This window comes from Ambystoma mexicanum, chromosome 6p (assembly GCF_040938575.1).
Source record: "Ambystoma mexicanum isolate Mex_15411 chromosome 6p, UKY_AmexF1_1, whole genome shotgun sequence".
Taxonomy (NCBI): domain Eukaryota; kingdom Metazoa; phylum Chordata; class Amphibia; order Caudata; family Ambystomatidae; genus Ambystoma; species Ambystoma mexicanum.
In genome coordinates, this window is record NC_090935.1 from 867788010 (window position 1) to 867810584 (window position 22575).

At 46.1% G+C, this 22575-nt stretch overlaps 1 protein-coding gene across 1 annotated transcript in view; it reads left to right on the forward strand.

Annotated features, from left to right (window-relative positions):
- Positions 1–22575, forward strand: part of MAN2A1 (mannosidase alpha class 2A member 1) — a 1346034-nt gene that overhangs the window by 76997 nt on the left and 1246462 nt on the right. Inside the window, exon 2 of the mRNA XM_069625484.1 lies at positions 10049–10309. Coding sequence (XP_069481585.1) covers positions 10049–10309 — 261 coding nt within the window. The remainder of the gene's footprint in view (positions 1–10048; positions 10310–22575) is intronic.

Here is a 22575-nt window from a genome sequence, read left to right on the forward strand (position 1 = left end):
GGAAGAGGCCATAGGGGTTCCCGCTTTCTTTCCAGTAGTTGTTACCACTAAGGAGTCTTCCCACTGATGTATAGGGGGCTGGCCTGAATACTCTCTCAATGCACGGGTTGACTGCTTGTGTTGAATTAGGAGTAAGCAGAGAGGGTCTGATGCGTCTCTGTACTGATTGTAGCAGGGGGATACATTGGGTTGCCTATTTTCTTATCCCCTAATATGTCTTCAACAAAGTCCTTATCAACTTGTGTCTTTTGTGTGTTGACCTGGAAATGCTCTGCCGCCTTAAGGAGCAGGTCATTGTATTGTATTAGGTTATCCACTGGTGAGTCTGCCACCGGTGGGTCTGAATGATCTGGTGACTGGATGACATAGACATCCTCGTTGTCGCCATCATCAAAATATTGATCGACATCACCCATATCTCGGTCGTCTGGGTCTGTGTAAGTTCCAGGGTCCTGGGAATCTTGCATTGTGTAACAATAAGCTTACTGCCCTAAGTCCTTGTGCGAGGTGGAAGCTTGGTTGAAGTCTGTGCAGGCTCTTTTGGCAGAAGGTTGGGTAACTGCCCGCTGTGTGGAGCACCCTGAAGGTTTTGCAGGACCTTGGGGTGGTCATCAAAGAAATTAGCGAGAGAGGACATACGCCTCATGACCTTGTCAATTTGTTCTGCTGTCCATTGAGATGAACTTGGAATTACAGGGGGAACAGATGCAGGGGGAGGGGCCGATGTTGGCTCTGATGCAGGGTTCCTTTTATGGTGCATAGCCCCCAAAATAGTGCCCTCCCCCTAGGTCATAATCCCTGAAATAGTGCCCTCTCCCTGTGTTAGGCAGAATTGCATGCAGTACCCTCTGTGACCACCACATATAATTAGGACTACAGGTGTAAGCAAAACCAACCTTTGGTATAAGTCTGTACTACACAGTTTGTGGTAGCGAGCTCAGCAGCCAGGCTTATCTCAAGAGAGAATGTGAGCAGTAAAAGAGGATACCCAGAGGTCTTAAAAGCACAGTGGTTCAAGTAGACACTTACACTCAAGGTTTCTTGGTAAAACACTTATTGATTTATTACACAATCATTTAGAAAACATTCACTAGAAGGAGGCAACTTAATATTATACACAAATATGCTTCAATACCAAACCAATACGTTTCTGAACAAATTAAGCTCCCCTGAAATGGGAGCAAAATGGCATTTCAGTTGCTTTCAATGGGAGTAAAAAGGCACAAGTTAGCAGAATAGATCCAAACTACTTTCTTGGGCAATGCAAATTGTTTTAGTTTACTAGAGGACTCAATTCAGTTCAATAGGCCTAGGCCAAAGTCAATGGACTAGTGTCTTGGATGGGAAAGAACAGTTCTTGAAGTAAACAGTAAAGTCTTTGCCAATGTTCTCAGAAGTAGTTTGTACGAAAAAGAATCATATGTTGGGTCACAAGCTGATTAGGCCTGCAAATTGGGAAAGTTCTGCGAACTTTCACTGCGAGAGGTAAGTTTTCTCAATCTGGTTGGCACAGTACCTTTAATATGAAGAACACGATGTAGCAGAAGACCTTGGTTCCTGGCAGTTCTTGCAGATCTTATTGTTCCTGAGCCTCAGTCGTGGGGACAAGAGGGAGGAAGTCGGGGGACTCCTGCACTGCACGGGATCGCCTGAAAACGCTGACAAAATGGAGTCCCTTCAGTTAGAGTAGCTGTCATCGAGTACACAGCTGGTGTCCTTCCCCCTGGTTAATCTTAACCAGTTCTGAAAATGGTACCCAGGTGTCTTAAGAGTTGATTGGTCCCACCAACTCAAAGGAAGAAGTTGTCCTTGAAAGGGCTTCTCTGTCGAGATGAACTTGGCAATTCGGACCTGCAGCAGGGTTTCACCGGGGAAACCAACGGTACAGGAGTTGCAGCAGCCGTCCTCTTCCAGCTCGTCTTCGGTTCTTTCGTTCCAGTTTTCGACTCTAAAAAGCAAGTCTCTTGGACTGGAAAGCAAACAGTTTTATCCCTTTCATTCCAGCCTAGCTGCCACTCACCCAGCAGGGTGGCTGTCCTGGCCAGACAGTCAGCCAGTCAATTCCGCCAGAGTGCATTTGGGTCCCCTAGGAGACTAAGCACAGGGAGTGTCGGGCACCTCCCTCACTTCCTGCCCACCCCAGACACTCAGATGCCAGAGGCGGTCTTCAGTTCTGAAGACCGCCAAAGGCATAGAAACAAAGGGACCAAACCTAGTTTGGCGCACAGAGACAAACACTAGAAGGACCTTTCCAAAATGAAATGGCGAAAAAAGAAGACCGGGATCCGTTTAAACAAAGGGGCTTAAGGCGCCATCTTGAAAAACATGGCTCCTGTGATTTTTAGCTACCGGTGTTCGCTGTCGGGAAAAATCATGGTAGTTCATTGTAAAACCACTGCCACTTCGATAGAAAAGGGTAGAATTTGACTGCAACATGAGTTTCTAGACACAGGGGATACTAGGTAACCCCTCCAGCACTCTATAGGAAGATAGTGTGTGCTGGGTCTAGGAATTTAAAAAGACTAGTAAAGTCAATTTAACCTTAAATTCAAGTCTTCAAAATCCAGCAAGGGTGATGGGGGTCTCTAATGTGAAGGGAATGACCACATAGGGAATTACCACATTTATGAGAATTCACCCGAACACCCTGGGTCGTTGGAGACTTTTTAGATGCCCTGCTTTTTAACAGTGTCTGGGGCGTGTTTTTTGATCAAATTGTTCATCTTCGAGCTTGGTGTAGTCTTTGAGGAGGCCTTTGACGCCTCTTTCGGTGGTCGGCATGTATGATGTCTTTCGACGCCCGGCCGTCGCCATGTGACGATTTCGCGGCTTTAGACACAGTATCAGAACTGGACTTGCGCGTATGTTTCGGGGGCCTGTTGTGAGGTGATCGCGCCCTCGATGGCCCAGAGAACAAGTGATATCTTGGACCTCCCCCTTGATGCCGTCTGTGGCTTTCCAGTCAGCGTTGTGGTCACCCTTCGGCCATAGGAGGTGTGCTTTATGTGGTGCGACTTGGTCGTGCTAGTGCCGCTGGGTGTCGTCCCCGTAGCAGAACCACCGGCCTGCCTGTTGGGGTCTGGAGCTCACACGCAGGTTTCTAACTGATCCCGTTCACCCTCAGCATCACTGTAGACGTTGATGCTGTCGTCACTGGAGGCTCCCTCGACGTCCATGGTGACCTCGGCCTGCATGGCGTGGTGGGCCCAGCGTTTGGTTTTGCGGTCCTTGAGTGTTTTTTGGGCCTGAACAGTTTGCACGACTTGCACTGTCCTTCGGCGTGATCCCTGGGAAGAGCGAGATTGCACACTGGGTGCAAGTCTTTCTAGAGGAATTTTCTATTACAAGGGGGGCAAAACTTAAAGGGTGTATTCTCCATTATGTATGGGGATGACAGCCTGCCGAGATAAGTGGGCGGAAAGGGAAATATGCATTCTCTTAGCAAGACTAAAGAATTAACCTCCCCCCACTCTCCCTACTGCGAGGCCAACGATAATAATTCGACCTGCATGTCGTCGCCGAAGATCTCGCTGGAGACGGATATCGAAAGGACAGAAAGAAATGCTAAGTTAACTTTTCTAAGCAACGGCGATAGCCAAGAAGGAACTATGTGATATGCGTCTGACTAAGATGGCTGAAAAAAACAATGTGAGGGACCTCGACGCATGAAGCACCATGGGTACAGTAGACGTCGCACTACGGTTAGTATTACTGGCAAAATTTGTTTTTTTGTATCATTGTCCCCTGGACCACTTGTACTTTTGCTATGAGTGTTAACGAAATCTAATTGGGACCTTGGTGTATTGTTCTTTGTGGTCGCCTAAGAACTCTACCTGCTACCTGAATTCAAAACATTTAGCCTCCCTCTTCATCAACCTTCAATTCCTCTACAGAACAGAAATCCTTTTGGCTGAGCAACCATTTGATCCTCTTCTTTTCCTTGCACCTCATTAGATACACTTTCACAGCCATACAGTGTTCCGATCCATAATGAGTGCAAAACTGTAAAGTAAAACCTTCTCCTCAGTCACCTTGTATGGTAATTGCCGCCATGTTGTCACTGTATTGCTTACTGTATTTGCAACTAGGAGGGTGTCAAATGGCTTATTCAGTATTCGTCTAAAGCCAAACACTTAATTTTCCTTTTTGTTTTATGAACCAAGTTTCAAACCTAATGAACACACATTATTATAGACATTAACTTCTTTATTGTGACTGGAATGCCTGTGATGGAAATGAAGGCTTGTCAGCCAGTACAACTGGAACATGCAAGTCATGTCCTTGGCATTTAAAGTGCAAAGTCTGTGTTTCCATGTTTTTCATTTCTCTTCATAATAACCATTAAAAAAATGAGTCTGATGCACAGAAGGACTAACCTACTGAAAGGTAAGGCTACTTAAGGTGAGACTTTTTACAAATACCAAGTTCCGAGGACCTAATGCAAGGGCAAGCACCCCGCCCCCCCCCCAAGGAAAAACCCTTTTAATTCTCACAATTTACCACATGAGGAACACTGAACTGCAGATAAAAATAACTATTTCCAAAAAGACTTGTTAGTCTGAGAAGCCTGCTTGGTTGCTGTAGTATCAATCTTGTGCTGCTCAGCTTGACGTTTGACTGACTCTGCCCAAGACCAATCTGATAGGCAAGGGACTGTGCTTTATACTATGAGTCATCCCATCATTGCTTAACCCTCCACCCCATACCCTTCATACCACACGAGAAAAAAAAACAGGGCTCTTCTCTTTGGATTCAATCAGGGGGCCCTTTCAACTATCACTCCTCCTGCTCCCCCACACCAATAGATGCGAGGCTCTCTGACCCATGCACATTAAGCCCCCATCTCTCATTCCTTCTACCCTGAGACAAAGTGGTCTACCGTTGAGAGGTGTGGTTTTTAAATATGAGATTATGTATTTGTGCACATATACCATTGCATCAAAATTAACCAATTTGTGAACGTTTTTACAAGAGTTAGACCTTTTTGTTGAAATGGTGTTTTATTTGAGCTCCAACTTGCTTGAAGCAAAAGCCAACACGTGTTTCAACCAGGATGGTCTTCCTCAAGGCTATAAATGTATATTGTGTCCAGATTCTCAGTTCTTAATTGTTCTCACCATTCTTTATTGCGTTGTGGGAATATATTGCCGGGGTACCCATGTTGAGGCGAGGAACCGCACAGCGCTGCTGCGGAACTCGGCTCATGTAACTTCTGTCGTTTTGTATAAGTATAACATAGGATTGCTACAAAATTGGTTATTTTCACGCGAAAGGAGACCCAACACGGTCCCACCCCAAGCGTGGGCATACAGGCAATAGTTAATCAAGGAAAATGGTGGAGTTATGAAACTGTCTTCAAATGGGGGGAAAAAGATGATTTACTAATTGGCAAATGTGCAAAAGAGCAATTTTTTTTTTTTTGATCAGGCATTCCTAAATGACACAAGGATCCAAACAAAAATGTTTACGTCAGAGAGATGATCTAAATCAGCTGCTGAAATGGTAACTGCTGGAGGGTACTGATCGCACAAGTACCAATATGCTAGAAAGAAGCACTCTCTCTGCAGGAAGCGCATTTTCAAGAGTCCCCAAGAATCTGAGAGTTTAACTTGAATGGGGATACAAAGCTGTGATCAAACAAATACTCTCGTAACCGCTAGCCTGCTCACGATACCGGATAAGAGGAGTAATGAAAGTTCGTGTTTGGTAGAGAATGAGCCAGCAGATTGATAGCAAATCGTGTGTTGTGGTACGATGTTGAAATGCCCATTTAGGAGTGCCATAAAATGTTATTGGCCCATGGAAGGGAGCGATATTTCCATGTTTTATGGCTAGTACAATTAAGAGAATTAATAGGGGTGTGGGGCTCCAAGGGCATCTCAGTGTACTGACCTTTGAGTCAAACGAAGAGGATCAAACGGACTACGTGGTGCTCCCTTACTTGGGTCTGCTGTGCTAAAAAAAAGCAATTACCTTTCACACTACATGCAAGCGATATGTCTTTATTGGAAAGGTGCAGATTTGATTCGTAGTAAGTGTTGTTTTTCAATCTGAACTACTTCAGGTCGATATCCCTCCTTTTGTGTCAAGGAAAAATGTTTATCAAATGGTTATCTTTCTGGCTTGTTGAGCGGGCAACAGTGAATGAAATGACATCTTACCAGACAGTCGATCAGGTTGTCACAGTAATTGGCACCTGGGAGGTGATGTCCTGGGACCTCACAGCCAATCAGGGGTGCTTGGAAGGTGGGTTTTACGTTCTGGTTTTGCATGCCTTCCCAGCCCACTGATCCACTGACGGCCACCATCTTTACCTCCCTGTGCTCCGTCCTCCTGTTACCCCCTGCTTTCAGGGAGGTTTCCTCAGCATGGCATTGAGGTCTAATGTAAATGGTCTTCTGCTACTTTTGGTGGCCTTGCTGTGCATGGCTCTGTAGGAGAAAGAGGGTAGGGGGTTATTAGTGCGACAGTGGGAGAGCCAGATGCAAAACCTTTGCTGTTCAGGTCAAAAGTACCCAGTTTGTGTGCCGATCGGCGATCTGTAGATCAAGCTCAGACACCTGGGAGCATGTTATTCATGGGGAGGAGCCCAGGATCTGAAAGAATGCAGCACTTTGACTATGCTCAGCTGCTGATGCGTTAGGGTGTGTTGGGGCTGAAGAGGAGATCTTAGTCATGGCTCGATTATGTTGATGTGCTGAACGGGCCTGTGGTAGCTGTCTGGGGGCGGGGTGGATTTGTCTGTGTAGGGTAAGGTGTTAGGAGATGCTAGATGGGACCGGGTCAGTTGGGGGATGAGGGCAGTAGACCTTGCAGTCAAAACCACTTGCAGCCCTGCGCTCCTAGCACTGGTCTCTTGCAGACTGGTCCCATTTCAATATCTCATGTTGCCACTGTCAATCGCTTGGTCTCAAATCTATGGTATCCCATGTAGAACCAATCAAGGATCTGCAAATTGGCAAATGAGGGAGAGCGGCAGTCTGGAAGCTCCGCTCATTGCCATATGCTATATGTGGAGGTTTATGGGGAAGCAAATGTTGGCTCATTGATGGGTCTGTCTGACATTTGAAGACCGCAGGTGCCAGTTTCACCTCCACTAGTATGTAGATTGGCGGGCTGACTGATGCCTCAAACCTCACTCGCACATGCGCTGGTGTTTGTTCAGAGGCCTGCTGGAATATTTGCCGATTGGAGCCTGCACCAAGTGTTCGCTACATGGACTCGGAGGGGCCATGTTTCCCCCAGAGTTCTCCTCTCAGTCACAAGCCAAAATGGAACTCCCCTTGCCCTCACCTGCACAAATCACCATGTCTTGCAGCAGCTCCTGAACTCCGTTTTCAGAGTGATGCTGCAACCTTGCAGAGGTTCTTCATGATAAAATGAGGAACAGAAAAGATCAAAGGCGGAGCTTGGATTTCTCAGAGTGCTCTATTATTCTGGATGACCAGCCCTTTGTCTTATTTGGAGTGCGGCGGCTGCCGGAAAGTAAAGGGAAGAATGCTGGCAGTGAGAAAAAGGCATGTGGGAGAATGGACAGTCCAATAACAATTAAATCTCGAATTAGCAGTCTCCCTGGCCTCTTCTTGGGGCGGCAGTCCTTAATTACCGAAGTTCCTTACACTGCTCTGTGCGGTAGCTAACTGCTGAAACAAGGGCAAAAGCAGGCATGCATTATTCATCCAATTACAAGCACTGGCCTTGCATAGGGAGAGCAATCTGAGATTAGCATATGCACAAGGTGTGAGCTGTCCCCATTCAGGGTTTCATAGTCGGGTAGCTACCACCTCACCCATAATAGGTGTTTTGTACTACACAAAACAGGTGGGCTGCTGTCTGGGGGAGGGTGTGGTGTGATAGACTGATTTGTGCTCTGGTATTTTCAACTTCAGACAATTTGAAATTGTTTCTGGGGCGAGTGTCCGAGAATTTGTTTTTGTAGTTTTTACGGTAGTTGCAAAAGCTAGGAGAATTGGGCCCCTTTTGGTTGACTGGTCATGTTCTACCTTCTTGTGATATGTGGACTTTTCATTTAGCGGGTAGCCCTGTTGTGGGAACGTCTGACCCTGCAGGGTGCAGTATAAGTGAATGATGGGGCATAATTCTGCTGGCCAAAGCCTGACTACGTATGATGCAGGATGAGCACTTTATGGGACTAGTACTGCTGTCTAATACACACAGTTAAACCTTCACCTGCAGCACCCCTTGCTGTGTCGATAATAAATAGTGCACCGCTCTACCAATATACCTCATTCCTGACCTGCAGTGTCAAACTGCTGTTGCAGTAGTAGGTCGCAGATATCTGCCAGTACACTACAATCCCTGTGCTAAAGTCTTCAATCTGCAGTATAGACTGCTGTTTCGGTATTTATTACACAGTTTTACTAATAGTCCACATTTCTGATCTGCAGCATCCATTACTGTTCAAGTACTGAGTAAAACACAGCTCTGACTTTACAGCTCAAGCCTGATCTGCAGCATCCCTTGATGTCGCATTAGTGTTATTGGTCTTGTACAGTGTCCTTCTGTCACTTATTGTGGCCTTCCTCTGCGTGGCTCTGTAAGAAAGAGTGTAGGGGATCATAAGTGGGGACAGAGGCAAATGTGAAACCTGTTGTGTTGATGGGTTCAGATCAGAAGTATCTGGTTCCTGTGCAGAGTGTAATCCTGAACGAATAGCCCAAGATCTGGTACACTACAGGTCTACACACAAAAATGTGGTGCAAGGAAAAAACCAATTGTGAACATGGGGGGGGGGGAGGGCAATTGGACATCACAGACTAAGAGATTTGGTGGCACCAGCTTCGATGTATCGGCTCCCGCAGTCTGGAATAGTCTCCCCCCCCCCCCCCCCCCCCTTGCGACTGAGAATAGCAAACACTCTAAGAGTTCAAACGAATGCTAATCCTGCTTAACTCCCCACGGAACTCAGCTCAAACCTGCATCTGGGCCACTCTCAGCAACCTCGGTCCAGGGCCCAGCCACTCTCCACCTGCACTGCCTCCCCGGCTCCCCCTGCACTGTGGGACTGTCACTGTATCCCTACAGCCCCTTTCCCAGCACTTGCTCTGCACTTACCTCGCACTTGCCACCAGCTGGCCCTTTCTATTTATTATAATTTTTTTTTTTTTTTTTTACGCTACTTACCTTGTACTGCACTTCCCCCCCCACCTCCTCCCCCCTGCACTTCCTCCTTTTCCCCTTACCTCTGCACTTGCGCGATCTGAATGACACCTGGCCTAGTAGGATCGTTTGTCTGTTTTCCCCTTGTTTCCCTCCCTCCCTGCCTCGTCGCGCCTTGAAACACTTGTGTATAGGCGCGTTACAAATACCATATCATATCATATCATATCATATCAATGACTAACACCGACCTGTTCAACCTTAAACAAGGTTGACTCATTTTCATGTAGCATCTCCACCCGCTGACCTTCCCGCTGCTTCTGTTGTCTAACGTGTGCGCACTGGGGTCCATAGGCATGTGGTGCATAACAAAAATTTCAATAAACAAAATAACGTACCAGCTTGCTATTATGTTGGCAACCAAATGTGGCATGTTTGTGATTTTTAAATGCCTGCCTTTAGCTTAAATGCCGTTGAGGCAGGTGTGGAACTGTTTTTTATTTTTAATAATTTTTTTTACTTTACCAATGTTGGTCGATTTTTTTTCCAACAAACAAGTAAACGTGTAATAACTACAACTTAAACTGAAACCTTCTAAATTCAACAGTAAATACACTAAAACTCCTCTCCCAATCAAGCAATCCGTAATAAAGACTATAACCCTAAGTTCTGGGAGGAAAGGGGAGGAAAAAAATGATATACTTTATAGATGTACATAATGCACAATAGTCTGGAATAATCAAATTCAGCAAATATATACAGACATGAAAATATACATAAATATACAGGAAATTGAAAATGTTCTTATCTTCACTGTGAGTGTTGTTTCATAATTGGTGGATGCTAATGTTAAAACAAACACTGCTGTCAAACCATTCTTCCGTATTATTGTTAAAACGAAACGTTACTTTTTTTGTTCCCGTTGAAGGGCCAATTGTCCATGCTGCAGGAGAAAATCGATCATTTAGAACAATTGTTGGCCCAGAACAATGAGATCATTTACAACATAAGGGAGTCGGTCCTATATTTGAGTGAAAATGTGAAAGACTCTCAGAAGAAGCCAGAGGACGTGAACTCGAGTGACGGCGCTGTTACAGGCTTCCTGCCTCCTGCTCCGGCTTTACTTCCTATTGAGCCAGAGGATTGCCAGTTTGCTTCACAAAGCAGCAGGCCAGAGTCAGACGTCCAGGTAAGAGTCCGCGAAGTGTTATGCAAATCTCTGTAATGAATGTACGACCTTTGTGAGGTTGGCCCGTGCTGCATCATGCATACTTGCCATCTTCAAATTAAATGGTGGTTTTGTTAAAAATATCGCTTATTTTCTGAGAACTGCTTTATGGCACACTAGCCCTGTTTCCTTCAAAAGGTAGTTTTTCATTGCCTGTTAAACTGCTCGGGTAAATCCTGTCAAGACAGTTCTAATGTTTGTAGATTCGTTTTTTTGCCTTGGTCCATTTACGGTCGTAGTGCGCTTATTTACAAGTGAAACTCTAATTAGGACATAGAATAATTATAGGATAGCCATAGTATTTACATTTCGTGTACAATTGTAATATAGAAAATTCATTAAACCGAATTGGCATGTTCGCTATTTATCTACAAAAAAGAGCGTCAATTGAAAGAATCATTTTCAGGTAGACAATTTTTGAGATTTTTAGAACAGTTGGAGGTAGGGCAGAAACCTGTACAAATATACAGAAACTGGTAAGGTTATGTGCTTGATTTGGGACATATCCCGTCATACTTCACAGTTCCACTCTGTCAGTTGTGAGGAATGGGTGCATGTGAAACCTTTACGATGGTGGTACCACAATGGATTGTCCTTTCACGTGAATGTCACGTGTGGCTTTTGAGAAAGCTGTGCATTCTCCACCTTTTTGTTTTGTCCTTGTTTAAGCTTCCTTCCAGCCATTTCCAGGAATCCTATATTTTGTACGCCCGTCAAACCTTCACAGCTTTGGGTCAGTAAACTTTGAAGCCTATCGTAAGAAATTAAGTGGGATACATGTGCAGGGAATCTGGATGGGTACAATAAGGGTGTGCCAGTTCCAAGAGGAAGCCTGGTCTTTGGTAGACTCGGGCAACCCCCCTGCAAACCTAGCCCAGTATTTTCAAACCTCGGTTTATTAGCATTTCTGTAAGAACATCATAACAGTGGAAAAGGGGTACACTGAAGCTTCCATCAACCATAATCATATATGCAGTCTCTCTGCCTTACATATGAGGTTAATTGCCCCATTCCACCTGGAAGGTCTATAGAACAGATGGTATTTGTTGCCTCAAATCGGACATAGTAGTGATCGCCTTGACATGTACCATGCATAAAGACCACTACACCTTGTCAACAGTGCCTGATGGACCCCCTCGACGATGCTCTGTGCTACTTTTACAGAATTCAAGGCTGGTACATGTCCGAAGGTGCATTAAACAAATCATGCACGGTATAATTGCAGTGTCTGCCCCCATCCAAGGCCGTTATCCCTGATAGCCATCTCGGCTCTGACCCACATTTTAATATCTATTAGCCATGCCATATAATTTGGCGCACTAGTAGATTTCTAAGCCATTGCAATAGATCTCTTAGCTAATAGTAGCCCCAATGCCACTAGCTTGGCATGCCTCTTTTTTTCCTAATAGGCATTAGTCCCAATAGACAATGTCTAACAATTGAACATCCATGCCTGTCATCCCACCCGTTTTCTCCACCACCTTTTCTCAAAAAGGAATCTGCTTACGGCAATCCGACCACATATGCAGATAGGAACCGCTTTCAGACCCGCCTCTCCATAATTTAGATTCAGCGTCCCTGACAGCTTTACTACTAGTGTAGAAGTAATATATGGCATCTTTACTGTATCCAACAAAATCGTACATTCGTAGGAACCCTCTTTGCTGTATCCAGCAAAATTGTACATTCGTAGGAACCCTCTTTGTGTGTCTTAGTAGCCATGCCCATTTCTGTGTCCCATGCATGTCTAACTCTCTGCAGTCTCCCATCTTCATTCCTTGGAATCGTCTTATAGCGCTCAGACATCGAACTGCCACCGCCCCCAAACCCATCCACATCTAATTCAACTTATGTATGTCCGGTTTCCTCAGAATCCCCGGCCAGAGTCTCTGTACCGCCATCACGCTGGCCTGCTCTATGAAATATATATGTGTAGCATCGGATGTAGCAATTTAAATTTCTTATGCGTAGCTGCCCTGTCTCCTAGATACAAATCTTTGACCTTTCCCCTAAACTTGCCGCTCCCGTGTGCGCTGGGTAGAAGTGTACTAAAGGTGATAATTCAGCGCCAGATAGGGGGGCGTGCCTACCACCTTCGAAAGTAAGGCAGGGGGAGGGCCAAAGAGGCACCTATTGGGGGCAAATGCCACAAATACAGAAAGTAACCGTCCTCTTATAAATAAAATACCTCACTGGGAAGGGCGACGGTAGATGAGCAGCGAAGGTACAAAGAACCCAAGGGATTTTACATAAATAACATAAGAACGAGGAAAACGCAAGATTGTAATTACACGCATTTGATGAGGACAACTCGGGGAGGAGGGGTGGGGGACTAGGCCCAGCCAGGGAAAACTAGATCTCAGACACATAAACCCTCTCCCCCCCACCCCCCACAACGACAACGGGAGGCGGGGGACGGAGCACAAAATGCTTGTCACAGGCAAATCGAAACAGCCAGAACAAGCACATGGTGACATAACAGGGTGGTCTGCCTATTCAGCAGTCACATGGGGTGGGGGGGGGGAATGGACCTGAGCCAGTGTACTAGTCACATGGCCACACGTGCCCATTGGCAGGTGGCTGTGGCAAAAGGACACAGGAGATGGTGGCGTTCTTGCGAGAACCAATTGGTTGGTAAGTTACTCTGCTCCAAGGAGGTGGCCAGCCTTCAGAGTTATCCACCACTGGAGTTGTGAAGGCCACCATCCTGAATGTGTCGTGTGAATGTCTCCTTTCCCACCAGAAGCAGGGTGTCTGATGCCTCGTCCTAAATGGTGCTGACCAATGACAGTGTTTTAAAGTTCCGGTTGTCAGCACAAATGCTATTTTACTAGTAACTCACTGTTCAGGGGGTCCTGAGTAACTATGTGGCGCCATATGGGGAGGTGACGTGTTGGGATAGTATTAAACTGTTTATTCCAATTTCATTACACTAACGTATGTTTTGCACCAAGGATGTGATGCAGACCAGCCAATAAAATTGCTGGGAAAACATTGAGAATGAGAAAATGCCAAATTGCAAGTGTTTCAATGACTTCAGTCTATTGTGTTTTATGGCATTAAACTAATGATCTTGGCGCATTCAGAAGTCGGCACATTTCAATCGGACTTCTTCCACTGTTCTGTTTGATTTGTGCTTGCCTAGCTGTAGTAATAAACGGTGTTGCTCCTTTTTGAGTATGTGTTTTTTGTGGTGTGTGCGATGAAACGCCCCTCCCGCCCCCGACTACATTTCTGGAAGCCCCAGTGACATGCCCAGTTCTCCTGGTCAGCCGAGGGTATCCAGGCCACCCTTCCCGGGTGTGCGGGTCTGTCGACCCCAGACCTGATCAACACGCATTAGAGGAGGGCCTACAGATGCAGAGTTCTTCCTGTTCTCGAGCGCCGCCCCACGCTCAGTGGGAGGGGTGAGCACGTTTTCGAAGCTCGGTGCCGGCGGGACTCAAGGGTCTCTAGGATGTGAGTATAACTGAGCAAGAACATGCTGGACGATCTGCTGTAGTAGCATAGAAATTAGTGCGGGCCACCCATTAGGGAGTGGATGCAGGTGTGAGCACTCCTGCATTAGAGCAGGAGAGGTGCAGAGTGTGGCGAACCCCATTAGGCGGGAGTTGCGCGTAGAACTGGTGATAGTATAGTTCCATCATGGGGGCTGGGGGGAGTGTTGTAATGTGTTTTATTGCTATTGGAGGTATAGAGAGTGGCAAGCATGCAGTAGTTATTGCTGTCTTATGGTGGAAGAGTACACACCAGGAGGTACCTTGTGTAAATCGGACGCTTGGTATTTATAGCGGCGGGTGTGTGTGCAGACATTGCAGAAGGATGCAAGGTGCACAGACTTGCCTTAACATAGGGAACGGTGAGCCTGTGGAGAGGGCTTATGGACGCCAATATTGAATGAGTGGCTAGGCCTGTGGAGAGGGCCAGAGTGAATGGTGTGTGTGTGTGTGTGTGTGTGTGTGTGTGTGTGTGTGTGTGTGTGTGTGAGAGATAAGGGGGCAAAGGAACACAAAGATAGATGATGGCTTATATCGATAGTCACCTGGATCACATGTGTCAAAAATTGCTGCAGTATCGTGAGAAAATATTAAAATACAGTTTTAAATGGGTGCAGGAGACTGCAGGTCAGAGCTTCCATGCATGGCCACGGGAAGGTACATTTGACAGTAAAATAATAGGATGTATGTTCTCCTATTTGTTAACCAAATACAAGTGCTCCAAGTTAAAGAGTAGACCAAACATATTGGGGCTATGGAAGTTATATGAGGAAGCTAAAGGAGTTAAAAAGAAAAAGGAGACGGTGGAAGGGAGTGGACCAAGCTGTCCGCCCCACCCTATGGGCTATATCCCACATTGACCCGCAGCGTGCTATACCAACCCCCAGTCAGATACCCCAGGGAGGAGACCATGGGAAAATTACAGGGGGAAAAGATGGGGAAGCACAAAGAGAGGAAATACACACAAAGGGAGAAAGGAAATATCTAGCAGACTTGGAAAAGAATACATGCCAACGAGTGGATGCATTATTCAATGAGGCTGAATGCATGATAGAGGAGGAAGTAAGGAGAAGGAGCAGGGGGAATAAAGGTGACTGGCTATCGGGGAGAATACAATTTAAACTAGATGGCGAGGGGGGAGAAGAACAGGAGAAAAACGCAGGACAATTCTGCATCCGATACACTATTGGGGCACGAATGGAGTGATGGGGATAGTGACGAGTGGACACCTGACAAAACAAAAAGAACTGGGATAAAAGGGCAGAAAAGGCAAGATTGTGACCAGAGTGGTAGGGACTGGTCCACCTCTCTCCATAGCAGGGTGGGAAAAGCACAGACTAATAGACGGGGAGGGATGGGACACAAGACACAAGTAATGCCATTACTACAAAAAAGGAGAAGCGGTGCGCATTATGTGCCATAGCTAACAGTGGACCGAGACAACCTAATATGTAGCCTGCCTTCCCTCGTGGCTGGGGCCAGTAACTGGATACAGGTGCTCGTGAAAAAGACAGCTGGGGTGACATTGGCTGTTGGGGATATGAAAAGTGTGTTCGTCGCACTCCTAGGAGAGCAGGCACAATACAATATGGAACCAGGCAGGTTACAAAGGAGTAAAATTAAACCCAAATGCTCCTCACAGGGCGTTGGTCAATAACTGCCGGGCACATGTGTGGGAGGTCCTGAGGTGTAGGTATCCAGACCGTCATGACCTGGGGACAGTAATGGCCCATACAATGAAAGATGATGATGACCCAGCAGACTATATATAAAGCGAGTACAAGACCTTTGTTGCAAGAGACGCAAAGGTCTTGGGACCCTGTTTATCACATACTGATCAAAGGGTTACCGACTGAAGTACAGGCATCTCTGGATAAAATAGTGGGCATTGAAACCAAAGGCTGGTGTGAAATACAGGCAACAATAGTACACTATTGTAAGCGAAAACAAGAAAGTGAGAGACTGGCAGTGGAAAATGCTACCATCGCGCAAAAGAAATTGGCAAAATATACAATGGCGGGGGTGATGCTCGACCCAGATGCTGCTGCAGTAGCACCAGCAGGCAGGGAAGATTTCCTGTGGGGAACATAATAGCAAGGAGGCTATATTCAGCCCCAGTACACACCACAATGTGGAGTGCCACCACAGGGAAATGTACATACATGGGGGATTCTATCCCATGGAAAGAGGGTACCCACAGCGTGGTGTGGGATATATTAATCCACTAAACAGTATTTCACCACATCACCAAGCTGCCTGTCTGCATAAAACAGCAAATGGCTGCGCTGGCTCCTGTGCGCACCAGGACCTCAAAACTGCATTTTTGCTGCACTGTCCTGCTAAGCGCACTTCAGGCAGGATGGAATAAGGGGACACACTGAAGGAGCATGCCAGTGTGTTCTGAAACATATAAATGGAATAAAGTGAAAAGGCAGCACTGCTAAATGAAACCTTTTCACCCTTTAAAAATGCTTCTTTGACGCTAATTCCATCTGTTCATTCTGAAATCACAGTGATTAATAAGGTGCTGCCAACCCAACTCTGAGAGAAATCAACCAGGAACTCCACTTTTACTCGCACGAGAATACACGTTTATTTCTTTACAAAAGTATCCGTAGCTCAGCAGTTCAAAGAGGCTCTAACTCTGAGCCAGGTCAGTTTCAATATATATGTGCTTCAGACAAAACTCCTGCTTTCAAGAAAATGGCTATGGCTGCAAAGACAGTGTGGGAATCTGATGGAGCTGCCAAACTGAATTAAAAGAAAGAAATGGTAGCTTTTCACCACACATGTAAAAATTGGCTTTTTGCAAACTGAAACAAAATGCCCCGTTTAAAAAGTAAATTGTTGAATGAAAGCTTGCCTTATTTAGCAATGTAAAGGGGTTGTGTTGTTGGTGATAATAAACACAGGGGCAATTTTATTCCCCAGGTTTGTTTGATTTCAGGACCCAAAATAAGAAAATAAAGATTTTAAAACACATGGGCTGAATGTGCAAGCTCTCAAAAACCACTTTTTCCAGATGGCAGAGCTTGAAACTTCCACTTATGGAAGGGAGCCACACCATAAACTCTCAGCAGATACTGCTAGGTTGGAAAGAATCTAGGCTAGGCTAACCCACTGACAATGGAACTCCCTGGGCAAGGGATTTTGAAGTGTGAAGGGGCAATAAAACCTTCAATTAAGCTGGGAAACTCCCACCTTGCTTTGAAGGAAATGACAGTTGGTAGCAGCTGAAAAAGAAAAAAAATGGTCCAGTGCAAGACAAAGGACTGCCATTTGCTTCCAAAAACTATTTAATAAATAAACCTTAAAGACTTTTATCTCTGCAGCAAGACTTTCTAAAAATGTAGAATTTTCGTACTGTAAAAGTAATTGTTTTTTTTGGGCTTTCTTTTAAGACTTGGTAGAATTGATTGACACTGTGAGGGACAGAAATGGCAAAGTCCGGCGGATTACAAGAAAAGCCTCCATGTTGCAAATTTGAATTTTTGTACATACATCCCTTTGATAATCCACACCCTTATACAAAGTTATAGAATTTTGAGTAATATATATCCCATTGAAAAGCGCGAAAAACTGGTAGAAGGGCGAAACAAGGTCTCACGGACTGGAGGATTGGACAGCTATGTACTGCACAAAATATGTAACCTCTGTAAATAATTTGCTGAGAGATTGCAATTGTATAAAATGTATGTTTGTGGCAAAATCAGATTTTAGTCAAAGTAACTGTGGGAGGTTTTTGGACATTGTAAAACTCAGCTCATAAATCTGGCATCATTTTCCTAAAATCTAACCAGCTGAGAGTGAGGCAGAGACTATCACCCTTGTCCAATCCCGTTGTTGGAGGCGTGTTTAGTTGAGCCTGCCCCAGTCATATACTTGGATGATATCACTATGCATTATAAATAAGTCCCTGACAAGAGTCTAGACACTCTTCCTGATTTTCCTGCGCCAGCATCCTGTTCCATCCATCCAGATTCCAGATCCCAACTGCAAGGCCAAAACATTGCTGACCCTACTCCAGGGCCCACTGCAAAACCCAAGCATTGCTGATCCTGCCCCAGCAAGGCCTCAATTCTGAAATCCCACTAAAATTCCCAGATAACCAAAGGGGAAAGCTGTGGTGTTTTTGGGAAGCATCCTGATACCACTAACTGCATGCATCCTGCCATCCCGCTATCCAGCTGACGTTTACTATCCAGTGACCAGAATTGTCATCCCAGTCCAGTGCCATCCGGTGATCAGAACTGCCCAGCTGTTTGCCAGGCGCCCTGCCGTATAGTGACCAGAACCCTTGACGATCCAAAATCCTAAACTAAAAATGGACTAAGTATCGCCACTCCATCTAAACCCATAGCATATCTTGTCCTTGTCCCACTCTAAGTCATCCTATCCTTATCCTGATAACTTGTTCAAACTGTCAGAACCATTCATGCAACCCTGCTCTTGATTTCTAGTGCTAGCGCCATCTCTTTAGTAATTTTGTCTTGTGTAATCTTAAGCCATTAGTCCTATTTCGAGTGATCGGACTGGTTCCGCCAGGGTTGGGCGCTTGGTTGATAGGGTTGAACTCGCAAATCAACCCTGGAGCTTACTGTATCTCTCTTTGGTGGCCTAGCCTGAATACTCTAGTGTAAAGTAAAACTGATCTTGTCACAACTGATTTCCTTCACTATCTCGTGCCTTCATTTTACTCAAAGTGCACCTTTCTAGATCTTGCATAACTCATCCAATTTACTAGCTAGAGACTTACTTTCACCTCCATATTGTACTTGTGATCTACAGCTATCCCCAAACCACTCCAGATCAGTGTATTTCTTTTCAAATTTGTTTATTGGCATTTTCAATAATATCAAACAAGTTGTGTGCGATAGAGCCATTCTCAAATAGCAATAGTCTTATGTTTAACTTAACGTCAAGAAAATACAAATACAAAACAACCATAACTGTCTCCATATTCTGTCCGTTTCATATATCGTCAATTGCTACGAGGGAGGGTGGGAGCGAAGGGGAACCATCTGGCAACTTCAAAAGGGGGAGGGCTTCCGAAAGGTCTCTATCCTCTGCAGCACTTCCGCTGCTGCTGGCTTTATGATAGGCCCCACATGGGCCTAGATTGAGTTCCAATTCAGGGGGGTTTATCATCCGAGGGGTGGAACATGTGTCTGGTGAGTTCCTTCCATTCCTCGAGTGACATACTGGAGTCATCCGTGGATCTGGCCACACAGTCCTCCCATGCCACGGTCTCGGCTAGCACCCACCGTTCAGTCTCTTTGTGCCATAGTTTGAACTGAGGGCCCATGGTTTTTTTTCCAGGCCATTGCGATAGTTCTTTTGACCAGTATGCACGATATGTCCATGAGTCTTGTCGCGTGCTTGAATTTGGTTGGCCTGGGGTAGGTTCCCAGGAGGCACTCGTCGGGTGTCCAGTTATATTTGCTCAGGCCTGCTTTTTCGCAGGTTTGTTGAACCTTCTCCCACAGAGCCCTCGTTCTGGGGCATTCCCAGAACATGTGGATCAGTTCTGCTTTTTCCCCCCCTGCACCAGTTGCAGGTCGGTTGTGCCTAGGGATTGAAGGTGGCTATGCGGCGCGGGGTCAGGTAAGTTCTATGCAGAATGTTCAACTGAATGTGCCTGAATCTATGGTTTCTGGACACCGTTTTGGGGAATGTAAGAGCTCTGTTCTACTCCCCTTCAGACATTTCCCGGCCTATGTCCACCTCCCATTTGCTTTTCATTTCCATGCTCCGAGGATTTGGCATGTATGTTCTTTGATACCATAGAAATTGGCCGGTATGTATGCCTTCCGTCTCCTGTAGCGAGATGAATTCCCTGAAAGTGCCCTCATCATACAGATCTCCCCAGGTGTAGACCCCTTCCCTCTCCCAGAGCCTGATGTGTTTCAAGTCAGAAAGTGTTGTGCATAAGTCTGCGATCAGGGGAACTTCCGGGGCATAGGAGTTCCTTGAGTTAATGAGCATTTTCGCCCTGTGCCAAATTTTCCTCCCTTGATCAGCCAAAAAGGGTAAAGTTCCCAGCAGTTTGGACGGCGCCCAGACCAGTTCTTCCAGATGGAATTGGGGCAGCTTGGCCTGTAGCAATGGTGTTTCAGATGTGGGTTCACCATCTAGCCATTTGGTCACAAAACTAAGCTGTGCTGCTAGGTAATATCTTTCTAGATTTGGAAGTTGAATACCGCCTTGGCTATATGGTAGGGTTAGCAACTGCAACGCTATCCTATGCGTGCCTTTCCCCCATAAGAACTCTCGCAGTATGGTCTCGCGCAGTCGGAAGAAGGGTTTGTGTATATAGTAGTATACATTTTGAAACCCATAAAGGAATCGTCGGAGAACGATCATTTTGATTATCGAAGCCCTGCCCATCATCGAAAGGCAGAGTTTCGCCCAGAACGTCATTGATTTGCATAGAGCTGGGAGTGCTGCCTTTGTGTTGCGTTCGTGCATTAACTCGGGGGTATGCATGTGCACTCCAAGGTAGCGGAATGACGTATTCTGCCACTGAATCCCCACCTCAGGCAGTGCTTCTAAATTCTCTGCTTTCAGGGCCGCCAGGGGGAACATACAAGACTTCGACCTGCTAAAGCTTATCCCGAAGACCTTGGAATAATTGTCCAATACTTCTAGCATGGTTGGTACTTTGAGGTGTGGGTCCCTGACGTATATGAGAACATCATCCGCGTAGAGCGAGATGATGTGATCCACGTCTCCCAGTCTTATGCCTGCATCGAAGAACTGCTTTCTAAAGTAGACAGCTATGGGTTCTAATCCCAGTATATAAAGCATTGGGGATAGTGGACAGCCCTGTCTAGTCTCCCAGCATATATCCCAGGCCTTCGACACATACTTCGAAGATTTCACCCTTGCCTTAGGTTTAGCATACAAGATGTTAATCCACCTGATAAACCCAGGGCCAAAGCCAAACTCCCTGAGCACTGCTACAAGCCACTCCCAGTAGATGGAGTCAAGCGCTTTCACTGCGTCCAGAGACAGCAGTGTGTATGAGTCCTTGTCTTTATCGGTTTGCGCTATGATCTGTTGTAGCCTGCGTAGGTTCATGGACGTATTGCGGCCCGGCACAAAGCCGCACTGGTCTGGGTGAACTATATCTCCTATTATTCTAGACAGCCGCTTTGCTAAAATCGTAGTCAGGATTTTAACATCATAATTTAACATTGCAATCGGGCGATATGAGTCACCTTGGTCTGCCGGCTTGTTGGGCTTGAGGATCGGAATCACAAGCGTCTCCCTCATGCTTTCGGGTAGTATTCCTTCTTCGTATGCCTCCTGGTATACTGCGTGTAATAGGGGGGTCAGGGAGGACTCAGACGTTTAAAAAAACTCTGTGGGCAACCCGTCTGTACCAGGTGCCTTGCTTGTGGCCAGGGACCTAATTGCATCGGTAATGTCTTTGGGCGTGATTTCTGTTTCAAGGGAGTCGGCTTGCTTGGGGGACAGCCTAGGGAGCCCTATCTCCTCCAATGTTTCTATCAACCGTTCATGGGGGACCAGCTCCTCATGTGAGTACAGGTGGGTGTAAAAGCGAGTGAAAGTATCATTTATGCCCTGCTGTGTGTAGTGTGTGTTTCCATCCTCATCTTGTAGTGAGGTGGTGGAGTGTTTGGGGTGTTCTTTTTGGCAGAGCCAGGCGAGTAATCTGCCCGGTTTGTCCGCCTCAACATGTGCTCTGTTTGTTCTGGCAGTATAGTCGAACTTTTCCAGCCTGTTCCACACAGTTATGTTCCTCTCTCTAAGTTTTACAAGCTCCTCTTCTCTCTGTTGGGTATCTACGGGGGTCGCTTCGAGTCGCTCAATTTGCCGTTCCACTAGGTCTAGTTCTTTCCTGATCAGCTTCTTGATACCTCCCGCCTTTGCAATAATTTCTCCCCTGGTTACCACCTTTAGAGCCTCCCACACTGTGCTATTGTAAGCTACACTACCGGTGTTAACCTCTAGGTAGGCATCAATAGAATCACGTAATTCCTCTCGGAAGGCTGGGTCCTTCAGGGCGTCTGTGGGCATTTTCCACATAGGAATGGGGGGGTCTGGGTCCTTTGTGATTCCATGTCATCAGGAGCGGGGAGTGATCAGAGATAGTCCATCCCAATTATTGTGGTCCCTCCACTCGGGTTAAGTGTTCCCTGTTTATGAGTATATAATCTAGTCTTGTGTGTAGCTTATGTGGAGATGAGTAGAAGGAGTATTCGCGTGCTTCAGGATGCTTTTCCCGCCACACATCCGTCATGTCCAGCCTCCCCAACATGGCGGACAGTGCTGCCGTAGCGGTCGATGGGCCTCCCAGCTGTGGTGTGGACCGGTCCAGCCTTGGGTCGTGTACACAGTTAAAATCTCCCCCCCAAATAAAGAGATCGTTCCTATACTGTGCAACTCTGGGGTACAGTGTGTTCAGGTAGGACGGTATGTTATTATTAGGGAGATGGGAGTTCATGATGCATACTGCTTCTTGTTAAATGAATCCCCAAATTATGACGAACCTACCTTCTGGGTGTATCTCTGTTTTGTCCACCCGGAATGGGAGCTGTGGGTGGATCCAGGTGTAGACCCCTCTTGTGTATTTAGAGTAAGTGGTGCCAAATCCCTGTCCTCCCCAATGTGTTTGTAGCTTGGTCACCGAGTCCGCCGTGCAGTGGGCCTCCTGTAGTAATGCTATCATTACCCCTTTTCTGTGCAGGTAGGTTTTAATCCTGT